Here is a 19,681-nt window from a genome sequence, read left to right as displayed (position 1 = left end):
ATGGTAGCTGGATTCCTTTCTCAAAAGATAAAGCTACTATGACAAACTGGAAAGCAAAACAGTATGTGAATAATCTTTTTTTTCTCCTATCCATTTTATTCATTAAAGGCAGCTAATGAAGTTCCAAAAGCATGGTCACTACTTTGACATTAGATGTTTGCAAAATTCATTTGATCATCATAAGATTCAAGCAGGTTTTATAAGGACCTCTGCATAAGTAATTGTGGTCACATTTTTCAGCAGAGTCATAAATTCAGAGTACAGAGGTAGACCTGGCCAGTTGGGCCACAGAAGCACGTTAGGTTCTGTAAAAATGATTGTTAGTTGATTGGCAAGAGTCAGAAAAAGCTTAAGCTGAAACCCATAGAAGACTGTAGCACCTTCCAGACCATGTGTAGAGATATTATGGTACCTTAGTAGATAGCTTTATTCAGCTCCTTGAAATGTGAGCAGCAAAAGAAAAAGAAGTCATCTAATTTATAAAAATAAACATGCAAATGTAATACAAAAATAACCAATAATTAAATCAGAGAACCAGAACTATCACCATGTTCTCAGGAAAGAACACAGCCTGGATAAAATGCAGAGACTGAACTGAGATGTGAAACCACTTTTAACTTCATCGGACCACAACATGGATAAGACAGAGCCAGCTCCAACAGAACTATTGGCAGAAACCATGCAGCCAAAATAAAAATAATACACAAAACATACATTGAAATGGTATAAAACTTTAAAAGGTTGAAATTACCTCTATATATAACACAAACTTTTAAACTTACCTCTAATGAGTGCATGGAACTCTCTAGTTTTCACATGTCCTCTCTCAAGATCAATTTTTAATGTCAGAAGGAGGGTAAAGAGAAATTTGTGGTTTTCATACAAGCCTCTAACAGAGTATGTATAAATTTCATAGGTAAGATACTCAATAATATTTGAGATTCTTTTATGGGGTACAGGAGATTTCTCAGATCTGAATCATGAAAACAAAACACAAGAAAAGCATGTTAATAACATCTTGAAAAGAAACACATAAGAAAGACAAACATTTGAATATTAGAAAAATCTGTCTTCCTACTTGGCCATGGATTGATCAAATAACTTTAAGAACTGAGCCAGTGAAGTTTGATACATATTATTGACCATGCTCATTTCTGTTATAAGAAAATAAAGAATGCTTCCACGTGTAGCAGCAGGTCGATATTCTTCCTGAGCAGAGTTAATCTTCACTTCAGTTTCTGCTGCCACAGACAACTTTACAGCTACTTCAGCAGCTGTTTGTTTAGTTGTTTGCAGAACACCAATCAAGGATTCATCATCTACTAGTGAACCTAAAAAGCCAAATATTGGATGTTAGGGTATTTTTATAACATTTTTAAACCTTCATATATGTAAAAATCAAAAGACTAAGTTACAATTATTTATACCTAATATAAATGTTTTACTGAACTGCAGAAACCATTTTAAAATGGAGACCAGACAGTGTACATAAGACTAAAACTTATTTTTATACTCAATAAGCAAAACAAATGCATTCAATTTATGTCAAGTTGAAGGTATGTGTACCAAGAGTTTTGCACCATTTACTAGAGACGTCACCTCTTCCAGGCATATAACATGATATTCATACAGAGTTATGCAATTTTTGTTAGTCTGTTGATTGTCACATTCAAAGTCAAAGAGACTTAGAGTCCTAAAGACAATGATCACACACACAATAGTATTTATCCATCTCAAGTACTTTTTGATCAATCTGCTGGAAGTCATCATCTTTTTATTTTTATCCTCCCCTGCACCCCTCCCTCCCCCCCCCCCAAAAAAAAAAAAAATTGAATATGTGCAGGCTCCTAATGTAATGCAAAAGACTTTCAACACTATTTTAACTAGCCCATTTAACTCTGCATTTTCAGTGGATTAAGGATTTGCCCATGATCAGATATTTTACCTCATCTGAGGGGCAGAAAGCTATGAAGAATTTGGTTTATTTCACAAAACTTGCGTAGGTGCTTAAAATATTTAGTGTCTGGAATAGCTATATAATGGCTTGCTATCGTACCAAATTCCTCATGTTCCGGTAAATCACATACTTCAAATCTCTACCATTGTATGTTCATGTATTGTGTTTTAAATAAATAAATCAATTTCTGTATGGAAAGGCTGTATTGTACAGCAGCCTAATTTGCCCTTTAAAATCATAGTTATTGTACTCTTTGATACAGAACCTCTAGTTGCACTTAGTTTGTACAGAAGATTGTCCTCCAGTTCTTTCATCTTCCTTTTATTAAACGTTACATCTTCCATGAGTTTAATTCGTTCTGCCTCTAGTTCCTGTTATTAAAAGACAAGGAAATGGCATGACACTATGTATATGAATACTATGAATAATGAACACTATGAATAATACTTGAAATTCAGGTGCTGATTTTTCAAGTTCATGGAATGTGCATTTTGTTTTTTTCTGCTATCTAAAATATGTTACTGTAGCATCTTTTTTTTAAAGCATTTTTACTTAGTTGGAAGTATCTTATGAATGCCAAATACTTCTGCTTAGTTTTTTATCATATTGACATCTGTAGAAAATCACCGGTGTATATTATTGCCATTTTAAAATTTTCATACTGAATCTCCATAAAAAAAAATAAAATAAAATTAGAGAATGGATGACTTTTTCTTCCACTTTAAAATTAAGCATCACGTGCACTGTTAGGTTACCTGTTTTTCAGTAAGAATTACTCTTCTCAGTAACTGATTCTCAAGTCCTTTCATTGTAACAGTAAAATCAATAATTGATGTTTTTGCATTAATTTCAGGTGTGAAAGCAGGATTCGGTAGCTTTGTGGTAATGTATAGTCTAAAGGAACTCATTACATCTACTTCTTTATCACCAACTTTCACCTGTGGAGTAAGTATATGATAATGTTAAGCAGAGGAAAATGAACTTTATTCACATCAATTATATGTACAAGCAATAAATAAGTAAATGAATATTTGAAATACCAAAGAGAGGAATTCTGAAACTCTTTGAAAGTTCAGAGTATTTGAAGAGGGGATGTTTAAGAATTTGCAAGTTATTTCTTCATCTATTGGAGGTCAGAAACTTTCATGATTTTTCAAGGTTGGGAATATACTTAATATTATTAATAAAACTTTTGGCTTGTTGCTTCAGAAAACAGTTATATTCCAGACTAAATATTCCATGGTTGCTTACCCATCAGCATTCCACCCTAGAAACAGAAATATCTTTTCAAACCTAGATAGCTCTGTTAAAGGGTGTAAAATGAAATTGCTTGAAAATCAATAGAAAGTATTCTAAGCATTCAAAAGATTAAACATAATTGGTTCTGGTTTGTAAACTTCAGAAATAACTTCAGTAGTTAAATTTTAGACTCATCAACTTACTACTCTGCCGAGGATCTGCCTCTTGTTTTTTATTAGTTCAGTTTCATTTTTCACACTGCCCTACTGAATACAAAGTTTACCTGATGCAGTAGAGGTTTGGAATAAATGGGCAAAATATCATTCATCACAAAACTAACTACTTATTCCAGGTCTTTCATTCAATTACTAACCTTAAAAGAAGTTCCAGATTTCATGAAATTCTTTTCTAATATATTATCAAGGACTGGATCCAACTCTTCACCTATATCTTCAATTACAAGTGATCGTCCCAATGAAAGACTATCTTCTAGGTGTGTACGGAAATACTTGTGATTCAAAGTTGTTACCTCAAAAAATAAATTATATATTGATATAAGGACAAAGCATTTCTTCAAAGTCTTCCATGAAAACCACAGATCTCACAACAAAAATTTTTTTCATTGGTTTTGTTAGTTGCATTTTAAAGGCAGTAACAAATGTTGGCCATGCAGCAATTTATCCAGAAAAAAATACTCCTTGTGTATACAATAAATGTAAACGGTGAAGTAAAAGATCAGCTGTAATGGAGTCTGCAAAACTTCATTATCAGAACACAAGGAAAACTGGCACAACTTATTGAAAGTTGAAAATGTTACGTGCATTTTTGAAGTCACACGTCTAGCTTCTGATTTTCTATTCTACGTCCACAGATAAGATTTCCTAATTTTGTTTTTAAATCTTGAGAAATTCTTTCTGAATTCAGTCTAATAGATGAATCACTGTTACAATACCATGAACTCAGATATTTGAAATAGCACAAAAAAGGAACTTGTAGTATGTGAAACCATAAAAATAAGTAAATAAAACACTACATTTGTTTGTTTGTTTGTATTTATTATTTTAAAATTTAGAAACCTCTCATATTTTTTTTCAAGATTTTAGCTTCAGCTATGAAATAGGGCCATCCTATTGGAAAAGAGCTTTGCACAAAAGCACTCTGGAGTCTTGGTGGACTATACGAACATGAACTTGCAAGCTGCTTTTGCAGCAAACAGTAACAGCATTCTGGGCTGCTTTAGTAAGAGCATCACCAGAAGGCTGAGGAAGGTGATCCTTCTCCTCTGCTCATTACTGGAAAGAAACATCTGAGCAGTCCAGTGCTGGGCTATAACATTTAAAGGAATATAATGTAGCACATTATGTTTTTAAAACATTGTTCACCTGTAATTCATTATCCTGTTCTTTCTTTTTAATCCATGTTTTTTCCTTGAGTTTGTGGGTCTACCAAAAGGGGGTATCTAGTTGCCTTAGTGACAATGATACCATTCTGAATTGAGAGATCATCTCCAGGCAGTCCTTGAAGATTCCACTCGCTAATCTGAATAATAATAATAAAAATAAAAAAGTTTGGAATAGAATCTCACTGGAACTATTACCTTTCAATCAAGATTATTATAAGGAACAATGGAGACATCAAGCAAAAGGGATGCATATCTGAAGCTCCTGAAAAATGACTAATATGGACAGAAAATATTTATAGTCTAAGAAAACTTGACAGCCAAATTAAGCACTGGGGTTAATTAAGAGAAAACCAGACTGAGAGTTTTGGACTTAATATCTGAAGAACAGTACTTGAATACTCTGGAAAGACATTATCCTCTTTTCTGACTTCATGAAAATATTTCATACATTCTTTGCTAAATGTCTTTTTGATATTAAAAAAATTGATATAAAATCTTTGATATAAAACTCTTTGATATAAAATCTGTTTTTCTTTTTTCAGACTATACCCAGATAACATTGACAGAAACAAAAGCTATCAACAAGCAACACTGTCCTAGTAGATATGTATCCTACAGATGTGGTTATGGATTCCCAAAATAAGATGCATGAAATTACACGATGTTACTGGCAATTATGCAATTGTACATGTATAATATATAACTTGTTTATCATACATAACTTGTTTATCTATCTAAACATTCTAAACATTCTCAGTACTCAGATGTTTAGTGGAAATTGCCAAGAACTTTGGGAAACCACAGAACTACACTGGACAGCAATATTGTGGATAATGGTCCTGTTGTAAGCATAATGCTGTCTAACAGCAAAAAAATATGTTCACTGAAATTAAAATGAAACCCACTGATCACCAAGAACTTACTGTTGGGGGATCTACCAACATAGAAATCAGGTTCAAGTTTTCAGTAAAGGGGATTTTATGTGCTCTCATCTCTGCTTCCCATAAGTCTTTAAGCAAAAGCTTCCTGAAGTTTTGATTAAAAGGTCCACAGTAGGAAAGAAAACCTGTGCAAAGCAGTACATCTCCCACAAGTCTGGAAAAATAAAAATAAAAAATAAAAATAAAAGGTGATGTGCAATTTCATTTTCTATTGATTTAGATAAGCAGCTTTTAAAACATACTTAGAAAATTTCTGTTCTTAGGGCTATTTAAGGAAAGAACTGGTGCTCAACATTTTTGCATTTGGAGTGGTACACTGTGGGGGCTCCAAAGTTTCTGAATTTCTCAGAGCAAGGCCTACTATATCCTACATGTGTTTCAACACACCAGCTATAGGACAAGGGCTAATGTCCAGTTTCTACTACTCCCTGTTTCATTCAAATATACCATAACAAATATCAAAAGGGATGCTTTTTTCCTAACTAGTATCAGGTTAGGAATTCTTCCTCATAGGAAGAATTCGTTCTCCTCTTCCTTCACATAGTCACCTTAGATCATTCCTATCTCCCACCTATCTGAGGGTTTCACTCTCCCAGTAACATTAGAACAAGAGTGTTAAGGGGACAGGAGAGACAGCTGTAACATAAGTACATAACTGCACTCGAATAATCCCTTTTGAATGAATTAAAAATGAATTAAGTCCAATGAATTATGGAATGTGCGGTATTGTTCTGAAGTGAAATACAAGCATTCAGTTACAAATAATTATGGGACGGAAATTCAAATTTCAGGACAATTCACTTAATTGTGCAATTATATTAAGATTTCTAGGAGGAAAATGAAGTACAACTATTAAAGTTATTAAATTGCTTGCTGGATCTTCATTTTTTACATTTTATTTTCTCTGATGAATTTGATACCTGTTAATCTGAGATTTAAATTCTTTCCTTTGCTCAGTCCACCTAACTTTCTCTCCACTCAGTCCATCTATAAGTGCAGAGGCTGCTTGCATCTTTCTTCTGCATGTTTCTGCATCATTCAGTAAGTCCTAAAAATGAAAGAATGTCCTATTTCGTTTAATAATAGAATGCAAAAATCTTAAGAGTTATTTTATATATTAGTTCAACACCTTATGATGGTTAATCGATTTAGAGGTCATTCTGGAGATCTGTAAGTGCATCTATTGTCTAATATGTGCCTATTCATAGGAAAACAAAATATGAGAGAACAGATTTAAATCTCTTTAATTTTTATGCATGAGCCTCATCCATGACATTCAAGGTGGTAGGTACTAAGTGAATGTCTGTATCAATTCCTGATAGTGTAAGTTTTGCATATAAGCATTTTCATAATAGAAATACTTGTATCTCACCATTTTCTCCTTCATTGCTGCATCAAACTTCGCCTGCACTTTATCCAGTTCAGCTTGCTTTTCATCTAACGCTTCCTGAGCCTTTGCTAATTCTGCATTAGCGACTTTCAGGCGGCCTTCCTGTTTTGCCAAGTTAGCCTACAAAGAGAATGAATATTAAAACAATAATGGTACAGGATTTGAATATACTTTGAGGATTTATTTTCTGCCTGCTTAGTTGGAAATTAACAGCCAATAATGCACAGAAATATATTTATATTAGTATTTGAATAAATATTAATTATTTCCTTTGAAAACTGTGCAATATACATGTATATATACTTCAGATATTACTTTTGTGTTAAATATCTAGTAGGAGCCTTGAGTATACTATCAACTAATATATATATTTGTTTAGTAAAAAAATTACATTTAAGGAAGCTGGTTAAGATATTAAGGTTTCTGATCTGTAATATTGATTAGCCTAAAAAAAACAACCACTCATAATCTTCTTGCTTGACTATACACTTTAGTCTCTCTTTTTAATTTGTGCATTCTACAGTGATCAACAATTACAACAGATTTGTCCTTGATCAGCTAACAATACAGTTTTCATCCACTGCAAAATCATGATCCTAAAACAGTGAATCCTCCATAAGCATATATTTATACTAAATATAGGATATTCATTAGATTCTAATTTATTTATTTATTGAATCATAACCTGCATCACTGTTGCTTTTTAAATTACATTTATACCTGTGACCTAATAAGATTTGGAATCAGCACTCATATTTGTTCCCCTTTGGGATCTATAGGCATTAAATACTTGTTTTATAATCCAAAAAACAACAAACACTGTATTTGAGCTCCTATATTATCTTTACCTCTGATAAAAAAATTATGTTCAAATGTTCATGTACATGTAAAAGAACACCCACACAAAAGTGAAAATTACTCCTAAAATACATTGGGACATAACTCCTTTACTCATGTGAGCCCCAAATCTCTCAACAATGCCGACATCTGGCCAGGAAATCAGCCCTCCACTTGCTCTAAGTTATTGCATGAAAGCAGAGAAAGTAAAATAGCTGGTAACCCTCTATTAGTTTCAGCATGAAAGATCTGTTTGCAGGACTCTTTTGAGAATCAATGAAGATTGTATCCTAGTACAACCTTATGAAAACAATTCTAACACAATAAAAACAAAGAAAATAGTTTTCACTGCACACAGTAAACCAGAGCATCTGTCTGACTAAGTGAATTTAAGAGATCACTCTGCCATTAAGAAAATTCTGTTTTCCTGTGTGATACAGATATTTGGGATCTCTTGGAAAGACAATGGAACAGTAAGAATACTACTTTTCATCGTATAGTTAATCTCTCCTAAATTTCATTTAAACTAAATTGTTCTGTGTTGTGCCTAGACTCAAGAGGAGGATACTGTTTGTTTGTTTGTTTTTTTCCTACTCATATCATCCATAGCCACTACATTCTGCAGGCAGTTATGTCTGAATCAATTTATTTACATATTTAAAAATAAATAAATATTATGATGATTAAAGTAAATGAAATTAAATTACATGGAAATAAAACACAAAGATAGAGGTGATGTGTTACCTTAAGAGGTAAGACTTCTCTATTAACACCATAAAATATCGCCATGGCTTGTGTCCAAGACAGGAGTCCCGCTACGTTACCACACACCTTTTTACCACTCTCCAGTGTATAGTCTTCCATGTTAAAGTAAGGTTGAAGTAATTCTACTGTTTCTTCATTGATTGAGTCCTTAGGAAACTGCTGGAGACTCTGCAGGAATGGGCCACTCATAAGCTGCAAAAAAAGAAGGCAGGATATTTGTAGTCTCTTTACTCATTTTATTACCAAAAGGTTGATTATAGGTGAGTATGTCAGATGGATGGATGGATGGATGGATGGATGGATGGATGGATGGATGGATGGATGGATGGAATGTAGGATGGAAGGGAGTTCCCAAAATTCTTCTGAAAAAGGAGGTAATTCATGCAGTTATTATTACAAGGGTGTTCTATTCAGTTCTATCTCCTACCACATGCTTCAACAATTCTAAAGTTTTAAGAAATTATACTTCAGTGAATGTAGTTTCTATATCATATTGCTGCTTTGCCATTTAGGAAGCATTTAAAAAGCAGCATTTCGTAAAAATTTCAGCCAAGATACAGCCTCAAAAATACACTTGTAATTTACCTAAAGAATGCCAATAAAACCAGCTTATGCATTTTTGAAATGTGATCTAAGTTCAGGAAAGGGAAACCATTGGTTTTAAAAATTTCTAACAAATGCTTAACATGTTAAAACCAAGTCATGGAATAACTGATTATCCCATTTCATTATGTCCATGGAAAATGAAAAGGATTGGTGATTTCTTAGTGTCTGGGCAAGCTTAAACAAAAAGTGAGAGCTCTATTCATATCCAAGGTATGCAATTTTTCTTCATTTGCATGACAACTTTGGGGCAGCAATAACTGCAAATTAATATACTAATAGAGGTAGAAGAAAAATTAAAGAATGGCAGGAAAAGGCATGGAAAGAAGAGCGTAAGAGAAGAGAGAGATAAAGGCTAGAAGATATGGCCATCTGCTCAAGGAATCTGGGCCAAAAATACTGAAATGCAGAATGGGGGAAAAACAAAACAAAACAAAACAAAAAAACAAACAAGCAAAAAAAAAAAACACCTTATATCTCTTAGTCAAACAATCAAGAAGTCTGGAGAACAGAAAAAAAAATGTTTAATTCTGAGCCTGCAAATTCACAAAGAGAAAGAGGGATGTTCCAGAATAGCCGTACCTTATGCATGGTAAATATACATAGAATGAGAGACAAACACATTTTATGAGAACATTAGAAGGAAGTACTACTGACAACAATAATTCTTTTTCAGGTATAAGGTCACATGGAACTGGACCAACACAATCCTCTAAGCAACTCTCTTACTAACTGCTAACAAATTCTATTTGTATTCTATATGCATCTTAAAACCACATTTGCATTTTTACAAACTTATTTCCTGCTTTGAGTAAATGACATCATAAATCCTCTGATATGTACGATGCTACTTCTGATTTTTAAGAAACACAATTTGAAAACTCCACTTACTTTTAATGATTCTCCCCATGATGGCTTGCAGCAAGGCTTTTCCGGATCCATGGTAACTGGATCTACTGGCTTTTGGAACAGTAACAGACAACAGTCCATGATCCTCATAATTAGGTGAGGAGGTTTTGCAAGTTTTCTAACAGTAGCAATATCCACTGGTTTGATCGTCTATTTCAAGAAAAATGTAACAATACATTGTATACCTCAATACCATTGCCATATTTTCCTATTAAATATCTTGATTTTAATATTATTTGTCATACTTTTCTCTGAGGTAAGTTATATTAAGAACATACAAAATATGAGTTACTGGGCTTACTTTACTGAATGTTATAGTTATATAAAACATAAATACTTTTAACAAATACATATTAGATGTGAATATTTTCTCAGTGTTAAAGATAGCACTCAAAATTAAATTTTAAATAAATAGAACTACAGCATTAACTTGGCAATCTACGTGACTGAAGAAGAGTATAATAACTTGCAGAGTACTTAAGTACAAACACTTTCCTTGGTATAACAATATTTTGGATTTTTAAGGGTTGTCATCATTTATTCTGAGATAAATTTGATCTATTTTGTTGCTTTCTAAGCTATTATAGGTATGACATATTGTTATTTTAAATTCATTTCCTAGTAGCATCACTGACACTTTGCTTAGTTTAATAATATTTCAAACAAAAATAATAAATGATTAAAACTTCTAAACTAAGGAATTAATTTGTGTCTGCAAAATACATGCATGCCACTGTCTGGAAAGAGTAGTTACAGATAAAATATAGAATCCACAGGATAGCGCAGGAGTACACATATTTTATAAAAGTGCATTTTGTGAGTGGTTTTGAAAGTTTTATTTATATTGTTATCTATCAGTATAAGAGTAAACAACACTCACTTTTCCTTACTTTTTCCACTCATTATGGTTTTGTCACATAGGTTCTGGTAAGTGGAACAGAAGTCCTTAACCATGCAATACATTACTGATTTTTGATTTCAGAGCTCTTAAGTTATTAAGTTCAAAGTTTAAGTTTTTAAAGTTTTTTCTCCTGTTCAAAGGAGAATAATGAAATTAAATTATAGAGTGCAGCAGTGCCTCAAAATTCCTTAACTCTGATTCTGATTCCCTGGATCCTCTTTGTTTTTTCTTTCTCTCCAGTTTTAATGATTTTTTAGTGAAGGCTGACACAGCCTTATACACCTCTTTCTTAAAAGGAATATACAACTAGTTAAGTACGAAAAAAAATAATAATTAAAAAAAAATAGAACAAGAATTATTCTTTTTAATTCAGAATATCAAGATTCTAAATTCTAAATGCATCTGTAACTTTGGGAAAGATTTATGCCTGACAAAGATCAATTAGTAAGGTAAAAACGGGACAATCACTACAAAATAATCTCTGTGTTTTTAGAAAGAAATTGCACACTCCATAAACATTCGGAGACATCACCACCTACAGTGATAAACTGGTGTCAGCAGTCAAAAACAACTGACAACTGCACATTGGTGAAACTAGCCTTTCTTTCACTGGTGACTCAAATAGCACAAAGCCAATGAAAATGTAAGAAATTTATTCACATTCAATGCAGCTTCTGCTTCTTCTAATGCTGGTTTAGCTGCCTCCAGTTTACTTTCTGCTTTCACTTTTTCTAAATCGATTTCATCGACAATTTTTTGTGCTTTATCTTTCACACCTTGGACTTCATTTTTTACTTTAGATGCAGCTTCAGCACTTGCTGTGACTTCTGCTAGTACCTGGAGTTGTTAATAAACACATGAAAAGCATGCATCAAAATGGTGGAACGAGTGATTAAGATATCAGCTACAAGAGATATATAAGGATATTTTAAAAATATATATATATAAGGCTAACCCCAGAAATCTGATAAATCCTAATCCTATAAAGCATGGAATCAAAATGATTATCATTTACAGAATCCTCACAAAGAAAAATTGGAGTAGTCTCTCAGCAGGAGTTAGACGGTAAAATTGATTTTTTTTTTTAAATGGATAAAAGACCTTTCAGTGGCTTTCAAAGCTTGTTTTTTGTTTGTTTCTTTTTATTCTATGATGGATTTTCATCTGATTTGAATCTATACTTTTCCAATACAATAACTATTTGCTTTTTTTTTTTTCCACAATAATTCTGCAAATAAAGATAAAAATAAAATAGCTAATCGAACTATGGAGGATGGCAAACTGTCTTCATGAACATTCAGCCTTCCTTTTACTTCTCTAGTCTAAGACAACTCATTTTTAACTAGTCTATTGAAAGAAAAACCCAGTGAATCCACAGAATTGTTATCCATTTGTGTCTTTATTCTTCAGTACATGTATTTTTAGTTCTATTGTACATGTGACATAGAGTTGGTGTCAGAATATATTTTTTTTTTTTCAGGATTATCTGTAGGGTCAGCATTAGACCAGCATTCTGAGTGCATTTACCAGACATAAATAATGTTCTCAAATAGCTGTGAAAAGAAATAATAGATAAAAAACAAAATCCCTCTTTTTTTTTTTTTTTTTTTTGGTCAAATCTAATTCTGATTTCTACAGGCTCAATACTAAGTGGAAAGAAAAAAATATATGGCATATAAATAATATCACACTTAATTTAAATAAATAACTGTTCTTTTATTTTGTCCATATATCTTCTACTTATGATGACTCATAGGCAGTACCCTATTTAAAAAGTTGACATCCCAGAGGCTATGTAAACAATTATTGTCAGACAAATATTCCAAAATGCATATCAAATACAAATATCTATCATACTCTTCAATTGTGAGCAGTGTGAATTCATCCCTTTTCTGTCATTTTCTATCTTATGAAGAATGCAGGTTGTCCCTTAGCAATCACTGGCAAAAGGTTTGCTCTCTAGTGCATATTATATATGCACCATCAGAATATTATGGTATCTTTCAGAAAACAGAATGCCTAAAGTAATATTTGATATATGCCAGACCACCAGTCTCATGAATATATGGACACCTTGGTAATGTAAAAACAAAATACGAAACTGAACTAAAGCTGGATGAATTATGAAAAGCAATTTTGAAATACTGAAGTGCCATTGCCATTCATTAACTCATCGGCAAATAAGTGCACTTATAACACCAAATTTAATAACCTTTAGTCAAACGCGCAGAGAAATAAACAACATGTGAAGCAAAAAATTAAGCCCGATGCTTATAGGAGTGGAAATAAATGAGAGGAAAACAAGGAAGAAACACAGTCTTTGAATATGTTTATGAACTCCCACCCAGCCAGTATAATCCCAGCCTCTGTTGTTTCAAAAGTATGTGCTTTACTGACTGCTGGCACAGGGGCAAAACCTCTATTTAGACCACAATGCACATTTATTGACTTATACAAATTATGAGAGACTTCTGCCATACCACTTTACCCCACTATATATCCTAATGCTATCCACTGCCTTTTGCTATTTAGCACTTTAATCCTTACTTCATCTGCCTTTACAGATGCCACAGCCAGTTCCTTCTCCTTAATAGCAAGTTCCTGAGAGAGCTTAGCAACAGATTCACTGGCCTCCATCAGTTTAGACAGACCTATTAATTAAAAGATAAAAATCAGAAAAATGAAAACTATTTTTTCCTAATTACATAATATAATCTAGTTCTGGATACCAAATAACTTGTATCTTTTGCTCTTCTTCAAATTTTCATGACAAAGAAAGTGCATAAAAGTCATACTAACTTGATTGTGCTTTAAATTCATTTTTCATAGATATAAATAATTTCATGGGGTACCAAATGATAATAAACAAGCTTGAGTCTTCAAAAAGAAATCGGAAAATTTTTAGTTTTGGTTTGTTATAGATGTAAATGGTACCTAAAAGTGGTGTGCTGAGGATATGTTGTTTCAAAAAGACACAAAATGATCAGAAAATCAGACTTATACTGCACTTGTAACATTGAATTAGAAAATGACATCAGTATTTGGATCCATGATTGCCTTCTGACTGGGAGTTCTTTCCAGAAAGTGAGAAGTTACATGGCCCATCTTCAGAGATAATTTTATAGTTAGACTGGATGCTAGTTTCATCAATATGGAATTCAGCATGAAATGTGAGATTCAACCTGTTGAATCTCACGCAGCTTTTGTGAAGGCACAGATGACCGAATCCCCAAAGCAGAGTCACCAAAAGTAGGCTCAAAAGTCACTGCAAGATTACAGCCTCCAGCTTGTGCATATTGGAGCTTTTCTTATCTCTGGTGACAGAAAGCACAGAAAAACAAAACAAAAAACAAACAAACAAACAAACAAACAAACAACAACAACAAAAAAAACTATGTCCACATAGTTCAGGGCCAGTCCAATAATACTCCCATATATGCTGAAGCAACAATCCATAGAGGCCTTTTAGCCTTACGCAGCTGCTCAAAAAGAGAGGTGTTTGCTCCTCTAGTCTTATTACATATTCAGTCTGTCCCACGCATCTCTATTTTCTCTCCTCTGTTGCTCATAGATATGAGCACTGATTTTTGGCTGAGTTCCACACTGCATGCTGAATCCTCTCTAGCTTCTTCTCTCCTCTTCACAACTGAATCTTAAAAATCTTACAGCTTGCCTGGAAGCAATTTCCTCAGCATCCTTTCTCCTTAAAGACTAGAGTCCAAGCACTCTTGCAATTACACCTTTGATGCATCTCATGTGTGGTGTTTTTTCTGTTCTCTCTCTCCACTTCTGTTACCACATTTTACACAGAAAAGCACTCTCTCCTAGGACATCTCCTGTTCTCTGTCACAGCTGCCTCACAATCAAGCTACTGCCATTCCACGGGCTCTTTATTATTCCTTAACAAAAGAGCCACTACTTTGCCACTTTCAACAATAAAGTCAAAAGGTATATTCACTAAAGACACTCACTGTGAAACAACAACAAAGTTGTTTAAAACATTCCTTTCCCCAGACATATTTTTTTCCTCATGTGTGTTACAAGATTGTTCATCCAAAGTGACAAAGCAGAAGAAAAGAGTTATTTATATCTTTCAAAATGTGTTGCTTGGGCTGATGAGCACTCATTCAGTGTACTCAAACCAGGTTTTTTCTAGAAAGCAGTACTGATCATGGAATTTCTCACATTTTTTGCTGTTTTACAAGCACCTTGAATTGGCCCTGACATTATTACGTACAGCAACGACATCTCAATAAGGAGATGCAACAAGCAATGTTATCTCAACTGACTTTGACAACATAACATTTAAATCCCCTATCAGGATAATCTCCTAACAGCTTGAAACAACTTTCAAGGTTAATCTTTCTAACCTTCTAAATCTATTTGACATTAAGTTATGAAAGACTAAGGATTAAAGTACGGACACGTGAAATAGCTAAATAATTAATAACAAACTTTCTGAGATCATTCTGTAAAATGTAGTAAACTGGAGCACATTTGGAGTCAGGGATGACCAAGTGTTCTTGTGATTTTGTAATGGTTGCCCATAAACTGACAGATGTGATTTTTCTGAGCATCAGTGCTGCAGAAGACAAACACAATCACATTCTTATTCTTTTCTTCATGTGAAGTGTATCAGTTGCATCATTAATCGTTATCTAAAAAGTATATATTTTTGCCTTTCTATGAAAAATCTTATCATGTAGATGTTTCTCTATGCTGTTAAATTGAAAAAACGTATCTTTTTTTTTTTTTTCCCCCATAAAAATCAGGTTTCCTGAGCTGTTCTACTGTTTTTTCAATTTATAAAAATATGTCTAGATGCAAATTGCAGAAAACTGCAACTATACTCTGAACCCATTAAGTACTATTCTAAATGTAAAAATTACATCATTTCAAACAGATATTCAAAATTATAAGAAATATGAACCATACTTTTCTGTATTTAAGATCCCCATTTATAAAATGACCACATGTAAAAATAGCTCATTGCTCAACAGAAATCTGTAATGAGGCATTCAGATTGTATAGCAAGGATATCCATAGACAAATCCATATTTCCCTAGACATATCTTTATCCATATTTTGCTTACCAATTTGCATACGTTCAGCTTGTTCATTAATACTTGCTAACTTTTCACTATAAATGTCTTTGTATCCATTGATGAAAGAGAGATAAGATTTAGGTGTTACATAGGCTCTTCTTCGATACCTAAAACATGGTATATTGGCAACGTCAACTTTGTACATATATTCAATTATACAGCAATTTGGTTACTTCTAATATGTTGCCAATCTGGCAATAGATGGTAATATAAAAAAAGCACTTAAATCAGTCAGAATCAATGTTCTTCATAATGCAAAGCCTCACATTCAGTTGTATTACTTTTATCCACGTAAGCAAATTTAAAGATGAGGAATAGTAGGAAGGAAGATAACAAATCTGCGATTTGATAGTAATTATTTTTATGGCCTTTGAATATATTGATATAGCACTTTCATTTTCATATTAGCCTTAAAAGAGACTTACTGGTTCATACAACACATTGAATTCAAAAACACTATCAGTAGCAATATTAGGGGGATTATTATATTTATATAAATATATTACCTTTGGAAATAATTCTCACAGCTTTCTGAAACTATATCATGAAAGAGACCCATGGTTTCTACAATTTGTGTTTTAACTGATACAGAGCAGACCATATTAAATTCTGAAAGAAAATAACTGGCTACAGCTACAAGAGCTTCCTTAGGCCATCGACTGAACCAATCCATGGTGCATCCAGATATGAGCCCAGGAAATTTCAATGAACGTGCACGGAACTTCTCACCAACCTAAAGAGAGTAACACTGTTAATTTAGGATGCAATATCTAAATTAGGTTGATCAAAATATTTAATGCATATAAACTAGTAATCTATTTTTTTTCTTGCTAATTTTCTATTTAGAACACCTTGCATAGGCTTTTCTGTTAAATATTTTGTTACATTTGCTACATTCAATATTTTACCAATTTTGAAGAAGCTAATGACAAAAATGAATCTTTCTTAATATTTCAAAATGAAATTCTTCTTTCAAGTTGCAAGCAAGAATTTCAGAAATCTGCATACATTGATTTTAATTAGGCAAGAATACAGCAGGAGGAAAAAAATGAAAATCAAGCTAACATGAAGAGAGTGATTCATCTTTAAAGTATTTTGCTTTTAAGTTCTAACAATTATACTATTACTTTTATTATACCAGCAATTATACCCCAGATTTTGGTAGTCTTTCAATGTGCCTTTATATTTCCTCAGAAATACAAACTTGAAATAATTATTTCACAATTTACAGGATAGTTTGCTAATGGAAGCAAGGAAGACAGATATAAAAACTTACCGGAGAAAAGCAGAGGACAATGTGCAAGTTCTTCTTTGCCCGAGTTAAAAAATACTCATAAAGATTATCAAATGTAGGAGGACACCGAGGCATCTCTTTTTTCATCACTGGTATTAGTCCTTGAGTGATTTCATCCAGTTCATCCCGAGCAAATAAATTAGAAATCTTTATATAAAATTAAAATTGATAAGAAAATAAATTGCATGGATATAGAGTTTGTAAATACTCTTCTGTTTACACCTGTATATCTCTCTGCATATATGAACATATATGCCTATATAAACTCCACAGTTTAGACATATTAAAAACAAATTTGTTCCTGATTTATACTTCATTTAACTCCATTAAAATCTAAAAATTCTAACTCAGAAAGAATACAGATCTTGACTGGCCAGTGAATCTTCATTTAACAAAAGCTACTGAAATACTCAAGGTAATGCTTTTCTGGTCTTTTCCTGCCTTGTATTAAAATACAGATACAGGCAGTCCACACCAAGAGCACTCTTTCTCTTAAACGTTGACACATTTTAGGGTTAATCATTATCAATTCCACAGTTTATTATGAAAATAAATAGAAATTAAGGAGAATGGTTTCTCCAGTTTCCTGCTTGTGAAGTACGTTGTCTGTCACAATGAGACTTACCTCTCCTGAAGACAGTAGATTATTCACGTATTCCAAAAATGACTCCTCTTTTATTTCGTTATCAGTGAAAATAAAAGTAATGCCTTTTCCTTCTGCTCCAGCTGTTCTATACAGAAGTTTTAAATCATCTGACAGATTGCTTACATTATAGGATCTACAAGTAATAAGAAACATGATGTGGTAGTTCAAAATAACACAGAATACTGCTATTTCCAGATTAGTGTTTTACAAATGATAGTGGAAGACCCCTTTGTAAATACACATATTTTGTCTTGGGAATAGCTAACACGTTTCATCTTTTAGAGCTCAAACTTCCTCCAATATTGTACACAAATCAGATATAAATTATTTTTTTCAATTTCCATTTTTAATTGGTCACAAAATGAAAAAGACAAGCTGTTAAAAACATACTATTATTATTGTGTAAAGAGAAAACAGCAGTATAAATTGCACCTATATACACGTCTCACATTTCTTACCTGGTTAAAGTGATCTGAAATATTTTATAGCCAGCAATATAGGAGGCCAACCTTGAAAGACTTTGTTTTCCAGAACCACCAACTCCAACAAGTAAAGCATTTCCATATGCTGTCCGAATTATCCGGGATATCTGTATTGGAAAAATAGAATAATAGTACATTAAAAAAAATAAAAATATTCATTAGCAAAATTAAAATTCTGTTATAAAACAACTGAATTTAATCAAATTAAACATAAAGAGTATTAAAAAGACACTAAGTTTTGAAGACAACTTCTCAGAGGAACATTCTTTAGGAATTTTGTGTAACTGAAATGAAAGAGTTCTCTTGTAAGACTATAGAATGATTATAATTAAGGGTATCAATAGGATTTCAATAAAGGCAGACATTTTGAGCTGTAATCTACATCTACATCCTGACTATGTTCAAAACTATAAATTAAAAAAATGTAGAAGAATGAAATATACTACATTAATTTTAAGAGTTTGAAATACTTGGATTTTTCAGTTGAAGAAACACTAAATTATAGTTTAACTGTGATTTTCTGTTTTATTTACTTTTAATATTTCCTTTGAAGTAGTTTCATTAATAAATCTCTCAGATACAAAAGCTGGATTACAAATTTATTATCTAATTGCTTTTTTTTTTTTTTTTTTTCCCTCCTCAGAACTCCTCTATATATATGACATGACACATTTCTTGGCTTTATCAGTTTTATTAGTGCACTATTAGTGCACTACTACTGTTGGATGCTACAGTTTGCTTCATTCCTCATATAAATTATGTACAAAAAGAAAAGATGGGCACCTATATCAAGCCTTTGAATTATATTCATTTTTTTCCTTCAAGTAAATTAATTTTGGTTTTACATGCAGTTCCTTCTGAGCCTACCTAGACAATTTCATATTTAGACTTCTATTTTATTATTGTTACAAGGGTGGCAAAATTTATCATTACTGCAGTCACAACAGGGCTTCACCTACTACCACTTGAACTGAATTACATATTTTTTTCCCATTCAGATGCAAAGAAAAGGTAATAATTTAATTCACTTTAGGTTAACTAGTGAATAATACAACATCTCTCTTTTTCTTTTTTGGTTTTCATACAGCTTCTACATGTCTTTCAGTAAACAGACTACCAAGTTTAAGAAATTTCTGAGGTAACTAACACATCTTCTTAAACCAGAGGCACACTGCTTCAAACAAAATCTACACTTAGCCTTTTTTTCCCC

General features: G+C 32.6%; 1 protein-coding gene across 1 annotated transcript in view; it reads right to left on the bottom strand.

The window, feature by feature from the left end:
• The window catches only part of DNAH8 (dynein axonemal heavy chain 8), a 126,178-nt gene that overhangs the window by 23,326 nt on the left and 83,171 nt on the right, over positions 1-19,681 (bottom strand). Inside the window, 19 exon segments of the mRNA XM_032185098.1 lie at positions 783-973; positions 1,079-1,331; positions 2,223-2,328; positions 2,713-2,895; positions 3,570-3,725; positions 4,579-4,620; positions 4,622-4,735; positions 5,522-5,693; positions 6,460-6,587; positions 6,912-7,049; positions 8,511-8,723; positions 10,026-10,193; positions 11,605-11,781; positions 13,492-13,595; positions 16,038-16,156; positions 16,556-16,782; positions 17,326-17,490; positions 17,969-18,122; positions 18,448-18,578. Coding sequence (XP_032040989.1) covers positions 783-973; positions 1,079-1,331; positions 2,223-2,328; positions 2,713-2,895; positions 3,570-3,725; positions 4,579-4,620; positions 4,622-4,735; positions 5,522-5,693; positions 6,460-6,587; positions 6,912-7,049; positions 8,511-8,723; positions 10,026-10,193; positions 11,605-11,781; positions 13,492-13,595; positions 16,038-16,156; positions 16,556-16,782; positions 17,326-17,490; positions 17,969-18,122; positions 18,448-18,578 — 2,941 coding nt within the window.

The sequence above is a fragment of the Aythya fuligula genome, chromosome 3 (genome assembly GCF_009819795.1).
Source record: "Aythya fuligula isolate bAytFul2 chromosome 3, bAytFul2.pri, whole genome shotgun sequence".
Lineage (NCBI taxonomy): Eukaryota > Metazoa > Chordata > Aves > Anseriformes > Anatidae > Aythya > Aythya fuligula.
The sequence above is the reverse complement of the archived record's forward strand: the minus strand, read 5'-3'. Positions and strand labels throughout refer to the sequence as shown.